Here is a 19,312-nt window from a genome sequence, read left to right on the forward strand (position 1 = left end):
TTCAAAATAAGGCCAGAAATTGGCAACTTTTTACTGCAGGCAGTCAAATACCAATCATACATCCTCCTGCCAGAAATATCAGCAGGAAGAATGTTTTAGGTTACATCGACATCTTGTTGATCCTTCCTAAGCTGACAGTAAGTATTTTTACATACCACACATGAATTTTCTCTTTGACTGTCGTGTTAAGGACCAGCCCTATTCCACAGCTACATTAATAGTATAGCACCAAACCATTAACCTCAAATACATTTCATCATGATGTAAGCTTAAGGTAGGATAAAGAAAGTTACAGAAACTCATGTCCCTTTCACTATGATGCTTGTGAAGAGCTCTTCTATATCATATCAAGATATCTGAAGTGAACGAGTTAAAAAAGTTTTACACTGCATCAGCAATATCAAGATGTTTGGGACGTTGATTGCCTATTATAGTGAATATACCACGGGCTGTAATTAGTAACATTCTCAGAATTAAAAGACATAAATTATAATTCTCTCAGAGCTACTCTTAAGTCTTTAAGAATTATCTATAAACCAATTCTGTTTGACTTGGATTACCCTCAAATCATACATAAGTATCTTCACTGAGTTCTCATAGGTACTTCTGCCTGTGTTAACATGAGACTTTATCACAACAGTTTTACTATGTACAATGACAATAGAGCAGTAATCATCATCGGTACTGGTCTTGAAAAGAGGCCCCTTCCTGTGCCATCAATTCATGTTTTGCTGTAACACACGAGCTCAAGTGTGCAACTGCAATAAATCTGCACTATTTAGCAACAAGTTTTATGCAATTGTGTAATGGATATCAGATCGGCAGTGTCAGGATACATCTAAAACCTCCTAATACAGCACTGATTTCTCTGGCTATGATGAATATCAGAGCTTAAAGCAACAGTTTCTCTTTGCTCTATTCTGAATTTTTCTCTTTTAACAATTATAACTATTGTCCTATGTGTAATTGTAACACTCAAGTTGTCAGTTATATGGCTGCACCTTCTAAGGTCAAAATGGAACATTAAACACCAGAAGACATGAATATATATGACAAATATACTCCCATAAACAAATAGTAAGTCTTATCAAATACACATCTCATGCTTGATTATTTCTCAGTACTGTAATGGTTCACCAGGTTTTTCTCAGTGTTTTCAACCTCTCACCTGAGAATGATCTGTGTGTTAAGTAAGTTCATATTGAAATAATGAGAATGTTTCTCACTCTAGCCTCAGGTGTTACACTTGTATTTTAGGTAATATGTCACCACTTTTAGCTGATATCTTGAGTTGAGCCAGATTATCTGCCCTTGTTTTTCCTATGTTGACAATAGCAACAGGTTTGCACAGGTTGTGGGCCTTGTTGATAAATCGATACCCGGAATAAACCTGAAACATAGATCAGTCAAACAGAATAACACGGAGATGAAGACTGCATACAGAAAACATGAACGCAGCTGCAATTTCAGTTTGTAACACTAACACAGGTGACCAAAAAATGGAGAACTGACTGCTGCAACACAAAGTAGCTATTGTGATCACATGATCCCATAATTCAGTGCCAGACACCAGTTTGGGCTCATCACCCGATCCTGTAATTCAGTGCCAGACACCAGTTTGGGCTCATCACCTGATCAGGGATGGAATAACCAGGATCTTCACTTGTAATGGCAAACAAGGATAAGTGTAGCACCAGCCAGACTACTGACCCATTTTAGGATGTAGAAGTGACACCCACTGGTGCTGGCCATTATGAGCGAAGAGGCCCCAGGTTGACCGCGACCACACAAGTCTTGTGAGCAAGATGAGTACAGCTTCGAGCGGAATCCATTTCATCGTCATGCACTGCACATGCAATAGCCTATATCTGCTCTACCTTTCACAAACCAAATGGGATTGCTCCTTGCTGTGCACCGTCTACTTCTCATGAACGCATTTTCTGCGCCTGTCCAACTTTACCTAGTTTGACACTAGAGGTGTGACAATACAGAAAATTCACTTTTTTTTATTTTAATATTTTTTCAGGTTTACAGACTTATTTATAGTTTGTTTGATCATTTACAACAGTATAGACACACACAATTTAATATATATGAGGTGCATAAAATAAAATAAAGTTCAATAAATCAGCTTTTCTATATAGTACCTAATGATGACCAGAAATTAACAAAAATATCATTTTTCCCAGAAACTTAGAATATTTTGAAATGCCGTAGTATTTGACCTAATATATACCCGAAATTCGAAATATAATATCTTTAACAAGTATGACAACAGCGTTAACAGGATTATCATTTCTTCTTTGATTCTGAGCATTACTTTAGAAATTGTGAAATTAATGTAAATTTGAGCTGTTTCAAACTATTTTTCTAAACTTTTCCAAATTTTGAATACTGGATCACAAAACCAAAACAAGATACAGAAAATTCACAATGTGATATGCATCGAGATATCTTGGTATGATACATTAGGAATCAATGCACATCCCAATATGCTATCTTTAGTTATTCTCTTTCAAACAGTATATTTTCATATCAAGTTACAGTGTAAATTTTGACATAACCATCGATTGCTAGTGAAAATGAAAAATTTTAAGGTCAATGACACATACTCTGATACAAAAAAAGTACTGACATCTTTATCTTCCGATAAAGTATCACAATTATCAATACTATGATATATCATTACAGACCTATTTGACAGTAGATCCCCTATTTAAACACCCTGCTAAGCTTTGGACACACCTGATCCCCTATTTTAACACTCACCATATTTTGGAACATGGAACAATATCAGTATTTTCTGGACCAAGCATAATAACATACCTCCAATGATGAGCCAATGACAAGCACTGCATCACATTCAGAGACCTTTCTGAAGACGAAGTTCACAATGTCTCGAGCAACATTGTCACCAAAGAAGATTATCTCCGGTTTAAGAACACCCCCACAACTGTCACATGCTGGCACCTTGAAATATGTACATAGCAAAAAGAACATATATATTATATGATCATGAAATACGTTTTCATGTATGATGCCAATAAATCTGTTGAAAGTAAGAGCCAAACTAGACGGCAAACATACTTGGCAGATAAATCAATTCTCGAGAAATGACACATTTGTGCATGGTGACAAAGTGTAAGCATTGAAATGTTTTACGTCAGTGGTGCAGTTTGTTAAGATGTCATTTCACGTGAAATACCTTGCAGTGCCTGTGTACTAGAGTGAATAGCGATGACACTTGGAAAATATGAAACCAGAAATCATATGTATGAACCCCTAAACTGCCCTGATAAATATGACGATTTCCTGCATAATGTATATGATCATCCAAGTTGAATGTGACCCCTCCTGTTGAACACACCTAGCCTCTCCTCTTGAATGTATCAGACCCACATGGTTACATGATGCAATAACATGTATGAGGCTATATCTTTGGTAGGAGAGGGGTTGGAAATCTAACGAGTAATCATCATGATCTAAGAAAAAAATACAAGCTGTTACCTGAAATCCTTGCACTTGTTCTGCAGTCAAGGCAACATCACCATCTGGGGCCATCTCAAAGGACTCTGCATGCCATTTAGGGTTTCTGTCTTTTATCATCTCCTGCATTTCATGTCTTGGAAACACTTTCCGACATGACAGACACTCAACCCTATGTGCACTCCCATGTAACTCTGTCACCTGCATGCTGCCAGCTTTATAGTGCAGCGCATCAACATTCTGTGTCACCAACCAAGACAGCTTCCTCTTTCTCTCCCAAGAACTTAAAGTCAAGTGTGACTCATTTGGTAGAAAGGAAGAAAACCGGGGCCATCCTACAAAATTCCTTGCCCAGTAACGTTGACGGATCTTGGCATCTTTCAAAAAGTCTACATATTGTACAGGCCTGTTGGTGCTAGTGGCATAGAGGCCCACACCCTCTGATCGGTAGTCCGGAATTCCACTTTCAGTTGAGATACCTGCCCCTGTTAAAACAAGGAGACGTTTGCTCCTGTCTATAAACTGCTGTAAAAAGTAGATCTCTTGCTCTGAGACTGGTTGGCTATTTGGAACAAATTTTGTTGATGCTGCAATCTTCGCCGCCATTTTGGGAGAATTAGAAATTTGTCTGTGGCATAGTTGACAGCATTTCAAAATCTTGGAACTGCTGTTAGGGAGAGTGAAATTTAATACTGACATTTCTTTCCAGTGTAGTTCAAAAGGAGGATTTTACCTTCACATACAATTTAAGTGAATTATCGATTTTCGTAAGCATATATTTGACAACTACATCGACTCTGTCAAAACATGAACCAAGAGTGCAGTGTTTTGTGAAGTGTATTGACATGGACAGACTTTGACAGTTCGTGATAAAATTTGCCCATGGAATCTTCAAAGTTAACAGTCAAATTCCTAAGCATATACATATGAAAATGTACACTGCTGAGTTTTCATATACCTTACACAATACCTCTGTGTTCAATGTCACTACAACAAAACATTAGAGTTATCTTCCCTACTGCAACAAGCTCCGTTTCAGCGCGTGTCACCTTTCCCTGACCACGATTAAGCGGCATCGCTGTAAGGAAATTAAACTTGCCGGAAACACGTGAAGGCAACGAAAACAAACGGATGGGCTGAATGCTTGTGGCTCATGTATACGTGATTGTTTAGTACAACAGTTTAATGTATCTTCAGTCGTCAAGGTCAATATCAAACATCAACGCGCGAACTGTCAATGCAGTAGCATCTGTACTTCAACATCACCGCACGCCCACTACTAAAGGCATTATTAGCCCACCTGTCTCCACCAAAACTAGTAAGAGTGTAGCGACTTTTTGTCAAAGTAAACTCCGCATCTATACGTGTCGATGCTTGAACGTTTCTAAATTATGCCGGTTCCAGCAACAGTTTCTACAGGGCGTCCCCAAGAGGAGATTCTTACATACTTCCCTTGAAGGAATGGAACTAAAAAAAGTTGTCAACATTCTTAACGAATTTGCAAACACAAGTTTGGCTGAGAGCTGGGACAATGTGGGTCTCCTCACAGAGCCCTCAGCTCCACACAGCGTGAGGACGATTCTACTCACAAACGACCTGACAGTACCCGTACTGGATGAGGCCATAGAGAAGAATGCAGACATGATTCTGTCTTACCATCCCCCAATCTTTTCCCCACTGAAGCGGCTGACACAGAAGTCTTGGAAGGAGAAGCTGATTGTGAAGTGTCTGGAGAAGAGAATCGCCGTCTACTCTCCACACACATGCTATGATGCTCTCAGCGGAGGTGTCAATGACTGGCTAATCAGTGCATTTGGTGAGAATCAGGAAAAATGATCTTCTCAGTCACTATACACATCATGCTCAATCATATAGGGTTCATGACATTTCATATGAGATAAAATGACAGGCTCCAGATCTTAAGCCCACTGTCCATAGTTCAAATAGATGTAATATATGAGGATATATAAATCACTTGTAGAGCACCTTATATATGCCTAAAAAATGCTCTGCCCTTAAAGGCAAGATATGTGTTAGAATTGTTCTTCACCAACACATACGTGTTGTAAGAGGCGACTAACAGGATCAGGTGATGACATTCACTGACATGTTTGACAAAAGTCATTTTATCCCAACTGCAGAGATTGATACTCATGTGGTTAATCACTGGATTGTCCAGTCCAGACTTCATTATCTACAGAATGCAGAATTAAATTAAATGTGCCCAAACACATGGTTAATACTGCTTTGAACAGCTGTCCAATATCATGGAAGGTTAGTATGGCTGCTCGCCCACAAATGAGCAGCTCTATCCACTCTATCCACTATACTTGAAAGGACACTGTTTATTGATTGTAGACATGAAGAGCACTAAGCCAGTGGAGCAGAGTGAAGCCTGTGGGGAATTTGGTTGTCAGGTTGATATTGTCCTGGAAACAGCTGATGCTACCAAGCTTGTCCAAGCAGTCACAGACAAATCTGTACCCAGGAGAATCACCACAAGTTCCCTGTGAGTAAACACAACTCTTGTAGGATAGGGAGGATAGGGGTAGCGCTGGGATGGATACTTGGGTACATGAATCAAGTTATATTTCAAGGAATCAAGAAAGGGAGGGAAGTCTGCATTGTCAGGGGAATGTTACTCTAACCTGGAGCAAAATGGGCGACATGCATGCTATGTTTAGTGTTTAGGCTCCTTTTGGTCTTGATGCAAATGGCAAGAAAACGAAGTGCTGACTCTGTGATGCCACATTATTTATCATAGGACAATGCACAAACATCTTGCTCTAAAACACAAAGTGAAAGATGAAGGTGTTCATTGCATTGTGTAACTTTAATTGCTCATTAAAGGGGCACTGATGCGGAGCAATTTCCGTGGACTGGTTGAAACGTTTGTTATTGTTTTTCTCCCGTGAGTACCCGGATGATATCCCAGAATTCGTGACTGGTTCGTGACCTCTGCTGCGCAGTCCATATGCGCAATTGAGAGTTTAATTATAGACAGATCAACTAAGATGAAGTAGTTTTTACTGCATTACAAATGTATTATGAAAGCAAATGAAACACTTTGAAGGTTAATCATCTGCCAGTGGTAGAAATGAAAAAAACTATTAGGACAGAAAAATAACGAAGCCAATGTACGTCTCTATATTTTCTCTCATAACCCTAATTAGTTTATTGTCATATTTGTATGATTTTGAAAATTAATGAAAGAATGCACGGCTTATACTCATAGTAAATTTCTAACATGACTGTAGCATTTAAACATTGTATAGACTGCCAATGTGGATCCTATTTCACACACATTCGCGATCTAATGTGTGTTTTCTGTCATATAGATACTACTGAATGCTACAACAAATAAATTAAAACAAAATGCAAATAATGAATGTAAAACAGACTAATTTTATAGCAACACTGTCAGGGTACTACCTTGTTCAGGAATGTATCCATCAATATCCACGTAAAAATAATGATATTCCATTCATCTGAAGCTGGTAAATAATCCTGCTCTATGTTGTGTTTCTTACAACACTCTATTTTGCCATAAAAGTAACACATCGTTTCAGGTCTTTCACATTGGTGAAAACCTGATAAACCTCTTGTTTGGTCACCCAGGATAGCACACCTGGCAACTAATTGTATGATGTCCGCCATTGTAAGTAATGTAGTTAACCAATAAAGAGCAATCAATCAACGCAATGGTATTTAATTCTTTGAAGGGAGGATGTTGTTTTCATAAGCGCACTTTACGACTGGGTGTAGTCAGTATAGATTAGTACATGTACACACACTGCTTTTTGAGAAATCCACTGTAGAAGATAAAAGTATTTAATCAATCAGTGTGTTATCGGTTAATCCTTTGATCAATGTACATTTTTGTAATTCAGCCGATAAACCCTCATGCATCACTTACATGCACATATTACATAACATACAATACGTTTGTCACTACGTAATTTATAATGTTGAGTATTTACTCCAGACAGGAGACATTCCAAATGGGAACCTTTGTTGAGTAACCTGAGTGTTGTTACCACTAATTATACCTGTTATAATTTCATGAATTGACCATCAAGAGAATGATGACAAATAACACATGTAGGTTTACACCATCAAACGCGAGTTACAGCAAGGAAGATGTAATCTCTGTGTTGCATGCCGCCTGAAAACACTTACTGTTTTGAGGATATCAACGGAACTTCGTTACATAAGAAATTTGCTGTGTACTTGGGTAAATAGGTGTAATCATTTTTTACGTTAGAAAATTTTCAGATTTCTCTACCTATGGCAAAGTCATTGTTTTTAGTTTACGAATTCAGATAAATCAACTGTGTGTTTTTATTATCATAGATAATAAACCAGGGTAGCTACACATAGCTCATATTTTCACATAACATGATTAAATATCGAGGTAAAAAACACAGAAATAGGATAGAATTGGATCAGTCACTATACCATCCAAGCATCAGAAAAAACTACACTGCTGGGATATTTGTTACGATCTGACAAGGAATAATATGGATAATTTTAAATAATGGCATATGATGGGCATCTGGCCACCTGACTGTTTAGGTGAAGAAATTCTGCTAATGTGGACAGGAGCCCAGTCCCTTTGTCCGCCACGGTCGAGGGAGCGGGCTCTGACCTATCTGCAGTTTAGTTTCGTAATTCGACTGTTGTCGAGAAACAGTATTTGCTCTGTATCAGTGCCCCTTTAAGTTAGTTCATTGAAGTCATGAAGACTACGGGTACATTGAAGTTTGTCTTAAGTTTATATTCAATTCGGTTTCATGAGTCACATCTCTTACATCTGCGTCAAAGCTGAATGCATTCACCATAAAACAGAATGTTTCTAAATGATTGTATGTGTTGGGAATATCAATCAAAACTAATGAATTAAGATAACACAGTGAAAGTTTATAGGAAGGACACATTCTGAACTGCAAATACAGTGTTCAACTAATTATCATTGCAATAATAGAATGATAATCAGAAATACTCAGGTAGATCACAAGTAATACCATTCAGTTACTATACATTTTATAGTTGAACAAATAATATCAGTCATCCTTTAAAGTTTTCTACAATAATCTGTCAAATTGTGATTGAATATTCAGAAACTTTGCCAGAAGCTTTACATTACCAGGTACTCAATTCTGTTTCGGGTAAGTGCATGCAGGTACTCAGTTCCTTTCTTTCTTACCAATCCCAACCAGAGATAGGTCCTCATCAGCTGTTCATAAAAGGGATAAATTAGATATGGTGTTTGGTCTACCACATAAACTGATGTCATGCATTTCATAAATATCTGTCATTGTCAACCACTGTCTTGGTCACTTTTAAGCTATTGAAATCAGTTGGATGGTGTTACTAGTTCTTGGACAGGTCCCAAAAACTCAACTGTACCCCAGTACACTCTTTCTCAGCCATATGCTGGTAGTCACTTACTTGCTTCAAGTACTTACAGACTTAATGCATGTTAAGGGTGATAGAAACTTTCTTTACTGTTCAAGACATCTGTTTTATGCAGAGCGTTACATGAGAAAACTGAACAGGATGTGACCAGGGTTAGTGTGTCATGCAGCAAGAGTGACGTCTCTCGTTTGGTGGACATTGCGCAGTCTCACCCAACTGTCATCAGTATAGAGAAGCGGCAAATAGAGAAGGTAGGTTGGTCAGGATTCTGAAATATCCTTAGCCGAACTGGCTTCTTAGTTTTAATGGTGATTCCTTTGTGGTCAGCTCTTTGACTTTGTGTCAGTGGAATGAAAAGGTCTCTGATTTCAATACAACAGTCAAAATTATAAGGTAAAATTCATATTCATAGAGAATCAAGGTTATGTTATCAGTTAATATCTTTCTCTATATTTGATTCATGATTGGCATTTTAGGTTTTTTTTCTTCTTTTGAGGTACCTCCTCAAAAGCTGATTTCTGAGAAAATATACTTTTAGACATTTAAAAGGAGACCGTTGTAATTGGCTGGGAGCATTATATGGTACAACTGAACATGCCATCAGGATACACGACACATGTACTTGTGATAGAATTGTCAGTTTTGTATGGGATGGCTTTTACCGGTTTATTTCAAGAGTTGAGTGGAATATGTAGTATGGAGATTTAGTTCTAAAGTAATCCTGTTTATCAAGTGTCACTTTTTGTCTCTCAGGTTCCGCTAGTTGGGCACGGCATGGGCCGTGTAGGAAAGCTGACTTCACCCCTCAGTGTTGGTGAAGCTGTGGCCAGAGTCAAGACACATCTGGGACTGGAGCACGTCCGGCTGGCAACTGCACCTGGTCAGTATACAGACAGTGACAGGGATGCCTTGATCTTTTTAGTTAGGCTGAATATGTTTTATGCCCCTGATGAGTAACATATTTTCCAAATTTTGCCAGTCTGCCAGTCTAGCTATGCCTGAAAGTTACGAGCCCACAAAATAATTCACAAACCTGAAATTCGAATGTAGAAACTAAGCAATTGGTTACAAAAATAATGATTGTCAGCTGACATGAGTTTCATCATTAAGCTGCTAATATGATGAACATTTTTATCAGGCCATAATCTTGCATGATTTGTAACTTTATTATGACTTAACAAGTCATAGAGAGTGATATCATATGTAGCAAAAAAATAGGGGTGCTGAAACACACCAGCATCATGTTTTGTTTCAAATACCCTAACACAGCAGTCTAGTGTATGTGGATGACTTCCCATGCTTATTGTGACTATGTTTCCTTTAAAAGAAGTTACGACCAGTACCGAAGCATTAGAAATTCTTCACCATTCCACAAGCCCAGGACAGAAGCAGCGCCATTGCATGGTCACAGGATGGTGAATCCATAACAAGTGTTGCCTGCTGTCTTCAGGTGTCTCCCAATGTCATTCACTGACTAAGGGATAGGTACCATGCCTCTGGGAGAGTACGACAGACCTCGCTGTAGAAGATCTGCCAGGGGGCAGCTGACTGATATCTTGTTTTTCCAAGTGCTTAGTTGCCACAAGTTTTCATGGGGCGTCTGTCTTTCACATGCACTAGTCTCTGGTGTTTGGGCATTTGAATCAAACATGGTGCTGGTATGGTTCAGCACCGGGTTTTTTGCTTTCTTTTGACAATGTTTCATTTCACTCAAACTCAAAAAATAATGAATCAGTTGCACCACTGCAAGTTCTAACATGTTGCTTAAAGTATCCATTAAGCAAACAAAAAGTTGTATTAATAAGTGTATAAGTGATGTCACTATGTTTCAGTTGATGTGTGACTATCAAATTTTAAGATGTTCCCATACTTTCTTGTTTGTTGTTTATATTGTGCTCACCACAAGCTAGCAAGATAATATATATTTGTACATTTTATTCATAATAAGAAAATAGACTGACTCTTTGACTTCCACTGACTCTTCTCTGACAGAATAACATGTTTTGTTTCTGTTTGATGAATTTCCCCTGTCCAATTATGTGTAGTTTATTGATGCAAGTGTTTTTCGTATTACTTTCAAAATTTTATGATTTTAAACTCATGTTTGCTTTGTTCAGGCATGGACAAGGTCTGCTCCGTGGCTGTGTGTGCTGGTTCTGGATCCAGTGTTCTGCGTTGTGCCAAGTCCGATCTGTTCGTGACTGGGGAGATGTCACATCATGATGTTCTAAATGCTGTCAGTAATGGCATCAGTGTCATTCTGTGTGAGCACAGCAACACAGAAAGGGGTTATCTCAAGGAACTGAAGTGCAAACTTTCTAGCTTAATGTCAGATCAAGTGCAGATCTTTGTGTCAGAGACTGACTCAGATCCACTGGAAACTGTGTGACAAAGTAAGAAACCATAAAATATTTCAAGAGTCATCATGTTTACTACTACAGCGCTGGCTGATATGAGTTTCAGTTGTCAGTGTGATTGCTTGTAACACTGTCAATAAATTTCTTGGCAATGAAATTACTGCAGTGGTATTTTTCCAATCTATTCTTCCTGTGGAGATTCTGTTTTGAAATAGATCTCCTGAACACATGGGGATGGAAAGAGGTGGCTTACATATCAAGTGGTGAGACCTGGTCATTTGGTTGAGATAAGGGTGTGACCAATGAAATTGCTTCTCTTCTTGCATTGTCTGGTATGTGTTATATATTTACAGGCTTTCATGGTATAGCGACAATATTGCTGACTATGGTGCTGAACAGTTACAAAATCATCCATTGATTTACTTACCGCACAGTACGTCTGCCATACTCATCCAGGAGCATTTTTCAGCCAAACATATAATTGCACAAACTGCCTCTTCTGTTATTTCCTGCTTTCTTGGAAACATGTGATTCAGTTGTCATGGCACAGTAGGAATGTCAGGTCATTTCTTCATCATGGCATCATGATTGTCATGGAGGCGATTAATGGATTTTCTTGCAATTCTGCGATGTTGATAAATATTTACTAAACTGCATTGTCCATTCCTTTTGTGAGTCCATGACAAAGAACAAAATGGCTGATGTTGAATATATCATGGTCACATCTTTATACTTCCATTGCAAGCAGCTTAGTGACAGATAGTTGGAAATCTGGTTACAGGGTTTCCATCCAAGTATTTACAGATGCCAATTCTATGTCATGTGACAGCATCAGATGGAATTGTGGGATATTTCACACACTGGAACATAGACTGATCACATATATTTACATCAGCAATGTTGTAAAACATTGTTTCCTACTCAAATGAATTTCAACACTGTAGGTGTGAATAGATGTGATCAGTAATGGACCATGCTAAACATTATATACTGCATAAATGAAGAACACTTGTAATTGGGAGGCTGTGTTGCAATATTCAAAGTCATGAGTTAGACATGTAAAGTAGATGGGTTATCCTTAACTTCTCTAAGTTCTGTATATTTTCTATCTTTGGAATAATAAAAATTACCTGTCAAAGTAATATTCCTTTTAAATACAATAAATATTTTAATTTTGGCAACTTATCAAATGTATATGGGGAAAAAATCTGAAAACATTTTCTTGCATGTTTGGCCTATAATAGGGTTGTGCAATATAAACAGTTAACTGGTATTTACCGCTTTGTACATGAAAATGATACGCATCACGATACACTGATAAAAACTAGTATTTTGACATGACTTTGGATAGGTCCATTTTTATCCCCCCAGCATGTAATGCAGGGGAATACAGTTGACACCTCGTCTGTCTGTCTGTCTGTCCATCTGTCCATCCGCAATCATTTTGTTTCCGGAGCAAAACTGTTCGAATATTTTTTAGACCAAAAGTGGTAGATACAATAATCTGAACCTATGGTTTTGCCTTTTGCTAATTACAGATTTTTGTGATTTATTATTTTCTCAGTTTCCATAGAAACGTTTCAGATTTAGTCTCACAATAGAGGGATGGGCTTTGTTTCCGGAGTATAAGTAAAAAACTGTCCAATATTTTTCTGCAAAACTTGGTAGATATACCAGTCAGAACCCAAAGTAGTGCCCTTTGCTATTTACAGGTTTTTGTGGTTTATTATTTTCTCGGTTTCCATGGAAATGTTTTGGACTTAGTCTCAAAGTGAGAGTTGTCTTTGGTTTCTGGAGCACAACTCAAAAACTATCTTTCAGCAAAACTCAGTAGATAGGTGAAGCAGACCCTAGAGTGGTGCCTTTTGCTATTTGCAGATTTTTGTGATTATCATTTTTCCAGTTTCTATGGAAACAATTCTGACAATATCAAAATGGAGGGAGGGACTTCCTTTCTGGAGCACAGCTTGAAAACTGTTTAATATATTTCAGCAAAACTTGGCAGATATTTGAGACAGACCACAAAGTGATGCCTCGTGCTATTTACAAAGTTTTGGCATTTTTATTTTTCAAGGTTTCCATGGAAACAATTCGGACTTAGTCTCAAAATAAAAGGAAGAGAGTCATTTCCGGAGCACAACTAGAAACCCATTCGATATCTTTCATCATTTCCATGGAAACGATTGAGAGTCTAGAAAAACCTGTCAAGTAACTGTCAGATGATTTGTCGTTTGAAATGTGTGGGGGCCAGGGGGATATGTCATTTTCTCATGACTCTTGTTTAAATTGTTCTTTTCCTTGTTTCATGTGTGCCAAATTTAATGAAGCAGATGTGATTTGTGATGTGTTTGCTTTATAAATCAATCATAACCTCGATTATAAGTAGTCTTTTGTTAAAAGTAATCATACAATACATTGCTGTATTTATCACAATATATGCTTTCATACCACAATATATGGCTATATTCTCTGCAATACCCACCCCTAGCCAATAAATATATGAAAATTATATTTTTTGAGTGGGCAAAATTCATATATGTATGTTTTTCTTATTTTGGAAATAATACGACTGGTGGATCCATAAAAACAGGAAGTAAAATTGGTCTGGCCTGCTGCCGTTTATGAAGAACAAAGACACACTTTAGGGTGTAGGTTTTAATGCAGCAAAGTTCATATTTGCAAACATGTAAATGAGACTTGACATATCCATGAATACTGCAATGTTGTATCTTGCCACTGATTCGAGGAAATGGCAATGTCTGGATGATGGATTGAAAGGAAACAAGAATCAGATCTTAATGTTGGTTACACAAAAGTCTGAGGACACACTATTACACATCATGTCAAAACAATCTTTGGCACACCTTGACATACGTTGACAGACACTTAGAAGGACTAACAGGAATTGAATTAGCTAGTAATACAGCAGTTAAGTTGAAATTTGGTTTTGAAATATGTTTTCCATTCTAGACTATGCTAAGTACATGATGCAAATGCTCTTTATTCAGACGTATTGAAAGTTCCATATTTCATTGAGATACTGAAAATATCGCTGCCTAACACCTGTAACTGTTGTTCAGGCTGCCAATCTGCCATTCTTTAACCTTTCAGAGGTTTCATGAATAATAAACAGTTTAAGATTTTCACTTGACCTTGTGAACGGCTCTCTGATTGGTCCGATTAAAGGTCATTTGATGTGATCTGAAATCAGATGTCTCATGATCTTTGTGTGGCAGTACCGAACACAAATACCTAATAATGATGATACTTGATGAAAAGTGTACACTGCAATGATCACAATCTGAAATATTAGTAGCTGACATCAGTGCTGTCAGTCAGTGAGAGAGTTAGTGAGTAAACTTCCTGCATCATGGAATGGCAGCATAATTTTAGTGAAAGCCTGAAGCAACAAAAGTTCACAATACAAATATTGGATGCAAACCCACTATCCGACACTGTTTTGCAAGCATAAGTTACACACCTCTGTACACAAAATTTCAGCAACTGGATGCATTGGATGTTACACAAACATGGATGTCAACAATCTTTCAGCTGTGGGTTAATTCAAGTCTATACATAAAATCATCATTAAATTGTTGACAGTTTAGTTTCATCTATTACCAATACTATTTATTCATTACATTGAAGACTGTCAGTTGTGGGGATAAGTAAATAACCTTAAGTAGCATAGAGTCCTCTAGCCCTGACCAACATCCACACTGACCCTTACTCATCCTTGATATCTCCAGGGTATATGTTCTGACAAGTCTCTACTATACCCTGGATGCATCCACAGCTCCGCCCGATAAATTTATTACCTCCCTTGGCTGTCTTTTTATTCAATCAGGTGTCTACGCTGGGAAGTTGAGCGAACCAATCACAACTTGCTTTCGCTTTTCAGATTATCTAACCAATTCAAGTTGGCAAAGCAAACCATGCAGAGGTTCTCTGAAAGAGGTAGAAGGATTTTTTTCACATACACATGTATTTTTTTTATAGTTTCCGACCTAAACATATGTCTGTATGATTTCCCCAAAATCTGATTCGCACTGCGTGCAAACTTTTGAGACCGCTACCTTTCTGGACGCTGGCAAGCTCGGTTATAACGACGGCCTAGCTGATTGACTATTGTGAGAAAGCGGAGCAAGCAAAGGGAGGTAATAAAATTATCGGGCCAACTCGTAGATGCGTCCAGGGTATAGTGGAGACTTATCGGAACGTATATCCTGAAGATATCGAGGATGACCCTTACTACGTTCACAAAAATCCTATCTGAAAACAAGAATGAAGGACATCAAAATAACAATAACAACAACCATACCCCTGGAACCTTCACAAATAAAGATAACAAAATGGCAATTTAACACTTCTTGAAAGGAAACCACAAGAACTTCACAGATCGACAGTGAAACAATACAGGACATAACAACATTGGTTGCCAACCTGAAAACATCTGTTATCCAGCATATTGTACCTTCACTCTCTTCTGAAAATATCCATGATCGTTCACCAACAGGGTTTCAGGGCGTAAAATAGATATCCAATCAAATTACTGTCACATTCGAATAAAACACAACATCAACAGTATTTATCTCAGGTTTTTGCTTGCCATCTAAAGTACACATGAGATTGATCATAACTTTCTATCTAATGAAAACCCAAAACTTTTAATTACAGCTAAGAAATAATTGTCATTTCCATCAAACTAGATCAATACTGATCTCTCAATAAAGAGGTACACATAGTTTGATGGGTTGTTGATCTCAAACTCATGATTGTGAAAAAATCTGTATTCAGTTGGCAGTACAAGAGACTGAAATGGTGGTGTCACTTCAGTAACTAGGGTAGGTGATGGGCATGTAACATTTTAAAGATAATGTAGGTACAATACACTGGATAGCAGTAAATCCAAGAATAGCGATAAATTCAATTTCCATATCTAGTTTTACACACAAAACAGGAAAAAACACAAGACACGAGGGTCTGTTCAAAACAATTTCCAGACAAAACTTTGAAAATTAATTTAGATAATAAAGGTGGATGTTAAATTTTCCTTCGTATGTTAGACTGTGAACTGCAAGGTTATATATCACCTCTTTGGCCAATACAATGATAGGAAACTACAACTTCTGTCTCTTATTTGGTACCTTGGTTACTTATGAAAAGAAAATCGTAACCATAACAACAAAGGTTAAAATGTAAGAAAACAGTTTACAAGTACACAACAATACAAATACATCAGTACTATGTCATCCAGAGCCTAAGACTATAAATTGAAATTGAATTCAATTATTGTTTTAAAGTCATGAAAGATTTGATAATTCCAGTCTGCCCCAGCTTGAGACAGGTACTAGGTTTGCTCTTGGCTTTATTTGGACTTTATGTTTTATTTTGTAGATATTTATTTTTAAATAGGTTATGTTTATTTCTATGACAATTTCAGTTTCGATGTTAGTTTATGTGGACAGACTGTGACTGAGATACAGATGATTAAAGAAAAGACGTATAACTACGTCTTTGGCTTAAGCTACTGTCCACACAACTACTTATTGAGACCCGACGATGAACAAGCCTCAAAGCATTTAACAGCAAAATATATATTATTAGATCTGTAAAATATGTGAATCATAAACAAAATATTAGTCAAAAAGGTAATAAATTATATATGTAAAACAGGACTTTTCATGACCAGATGAAGCAAAATATACACACATAATATTGATTCAACACATCCACAACATGAACTCAACACATTGACAATGTGCTTCAACACAGAAATAACAATTCAATGCAAGTACAACATGATTCAACACAAGGCCATGGTCATTCAAAACACGTAAAATCATTATGGCAAGAATTCATGGATGTCTCCTTCATTCTTCCTCATTTGGCTGATGAAGGAGTAAGCCTACGAGACATGTTCTTTAAAATTAAGAAGATGACATCCATGAGTTCGTTTCTAAATGTCATTTAAATACACCAAATAACACATGAATTCAACATTTGCACATTGACTCAACACATACACAACACTGATACAGCACATGCATAAAATAGTACTAGAACACATTACAGTTTACTTAGAACATTACGAAAGTGTTATCACAAATATATCATATGGTTACAGTCCTTATATCTACATGTAAACAGACTGAAGCTTCTGATACATTTTGCTTGACAATCATATAAGGATCTATATCAAGATGTTGCAGCAATAGGATACTAAAAACACAACTGTGTCTACTTTGATACTTAACTGAGATTCCTCGGAGGTTGATTTGGCAAACAAAGGCCAAAAGGGAAATGTTGGACTCTTTTAAACTCAATCCTTTGAAGCTGAAAAGTTTTAGATGATAAATAGAATCTCACTCTTGTGTCTTTTCACATCAAATTCATCAACTCAGTCTGTTAAAACATGACGTTTCTTTCACCAGTAAGAACATACAGTGTATCTTCAGTGATAAAGGTATGGGTATAAACAGCGTTCAGAACACCTGCCTGTCCCACCACCTGCGACACATTATTTTCTGCATGGACTGCCAGATTCTCAAATTCACGTGCCTGACAGTTGGATTGCAACATAGACTTGTGTAGGAAGATATAAATAATTCACTCACAAATCTGATATAACTAGTTCATTCTTTTCTTGCATTTTCATAAGTTTCCTCAATACTTAACAAGTTTCAATTTAAATATACTAAGTAAATTAGTATTTTTTGTGTACAGTAATTTTTGGTCAAGGCTTACAAGTGTTGCATCTAACTGTCACTCTGATCTCGCTGAAATTGTTGGAATTTCATACCCTACAGAGATTTTCTGTCTGATTAACCACATCATGCTCATAATCAAAATGAGTGCATTTCATAAAATGATCAACTGTAAACTACTGTTCAGCACATTAATATAGTTTATCTGTTTGTTCTTTTTCATTGTTGTTCAACTACTCTCACTAGTATTCTAGTGGTCAGTAAGCAATTAAATCTGACATCACAAATATCTATCTAGCAGCAGGAATATGACCTGCATGAGTGAGTGAGTTTAGTTTTATGCTGCACTCAGCAATATTCAGGCTACATGGCAGCGGTCTGTAAATATTCGAGTCTGGACCAGACAATCTTGTGATCAACACCATGAGCATCAATATATGCAATTGGGAACTGATGACATGTGTCCACCATGTCAACAAGCCTAACCACCTGATCTGCATGAACTATGTCAGCAAGCTTGACCATCCCATAACAATTGTTGACTAGCATAAGTTGCTCAAGACAAAATCTAAGCTTTAACTTAAAAGGGCTATATTTAATCTGTCATGACATATCTGATTAAGTACAGTAATATGAGAGAATATCATCTGAAGCATCTTTTAACAGCATTTTTGTTCCAGCATGTTTCTATTTTTGGCAAAGGAATATCATGGATAAAAGCTGTAAACATGCTGATTTGGGCTTGTTATTTCTATGCCTATCCTTGAATATGATAGGTAAACATTTAAATGGCACAATAAAATAAACAATACAACATATTTAACTCTGATAATAATAAATAAATGGAAGAAATGGGATGGAAAATGTACAATTTTTCATCCAAGTCACGAAGTCATGACAGCAGAGACAAATCCACAACAAACTCCCTCAATACAAATTTACATAAAACAACTTGTGAATAAATACAAACAAAACAAAAATGAATTATATTATCAAAGGAATTCATCAACCTGTTTATGAACATTTTAGAGCATTGAAATGTAGAAAAATAGCTCAAAAACCCAACTCAATATTGAATCCTTAAATCTTGTCATGTATTTTCGTATCATCTTTGTGCTGTCATGGTTACGGAAATCATCAACAAATTTTCATACAATTTCACCACTGACAGTTAAAGATCTCTCAAATTACATAAAAAAGTATTTCAGTTCTTATGTCAATGCCAATACTCTTTACTTCTCTATCTTGTGATCCATTGTCAATTGATGTTAATATTCAGTCTCAGGTATATCAGAACTTTGGCCTTGAAAAGTTGTGAAAGCAAAAAGGAAATAAATAATCCCT

At 37.0% G+C, this 19,312-nt stretch overlaps 2 protein-coding genes across 2 annotated transcripts; one reads left to right on the plus strand and one right to left on the minus strand.

Moving 5' to 3' along the window:
• Positions 1-607: 607 nt before the first annotated feature.
• LOC137257131 (NAD-dependent protein lipoamidase sirtuin-4, mitochondrial-like) lies at positions 608-4,559 on the minus strand. The gene is made up of 3 exons (XM_067794597.1): positions 3,508-4,559; positions 2,827-2,970; positions 608-1,390 (listed from the first exon to the last, which is right to left on the minus strand). The coding sequence occupies exons 1-3, from the start codon at positions 4,183-4,185 to the stop codon at positions 1,241-1,243; spliced, it is 972 nt and encodes a 323-aa protein (XP_067650698.1). The 5' UTR covers positions 4,186-4,559; the 3' UTR covers positions 608-1,240.
• Positions 4,536-11,418, plus strand: LOC137257115 (NIF3-like protein 1). Its single transcript, XM_067794595.1, has 5 exons — positions 4,536-5,302; positions 5,845-5,995; positions 9,020-9,155; positions 9,658-9,784; positions 11,022-11,418. The coding sequence occupies exons 1-5, from the start codon at positions 4,672-4,674 to the stop codon at positions 11,291-11,293; spliced, it is 1,317 nt and encodes a 438-aa protein (XP_067650696.1). The 5' UTR covers positions 4,536-4,671; the 3' UTR covers positions 11,294-11,418.
• The last annotated feature ends 7,894 nt before the right edge of the window (positions 11,419-19,312 follow it).

Source organism: Haliotis asinina, chromosome 1 (genome assembly GCF_037392515.1).
Source record: "Haliotis asinina isolate JCU_RB_2024 chromosome 1, JCU_Hal_asi_v2, whole genome shotgun sequence".
Lineage (NCBI taxonomy): Eukaryota > Metazoa > Mollusca > Gastropoda > Lepetellida > Haliotidae > Haliotis > Haliotis asinina.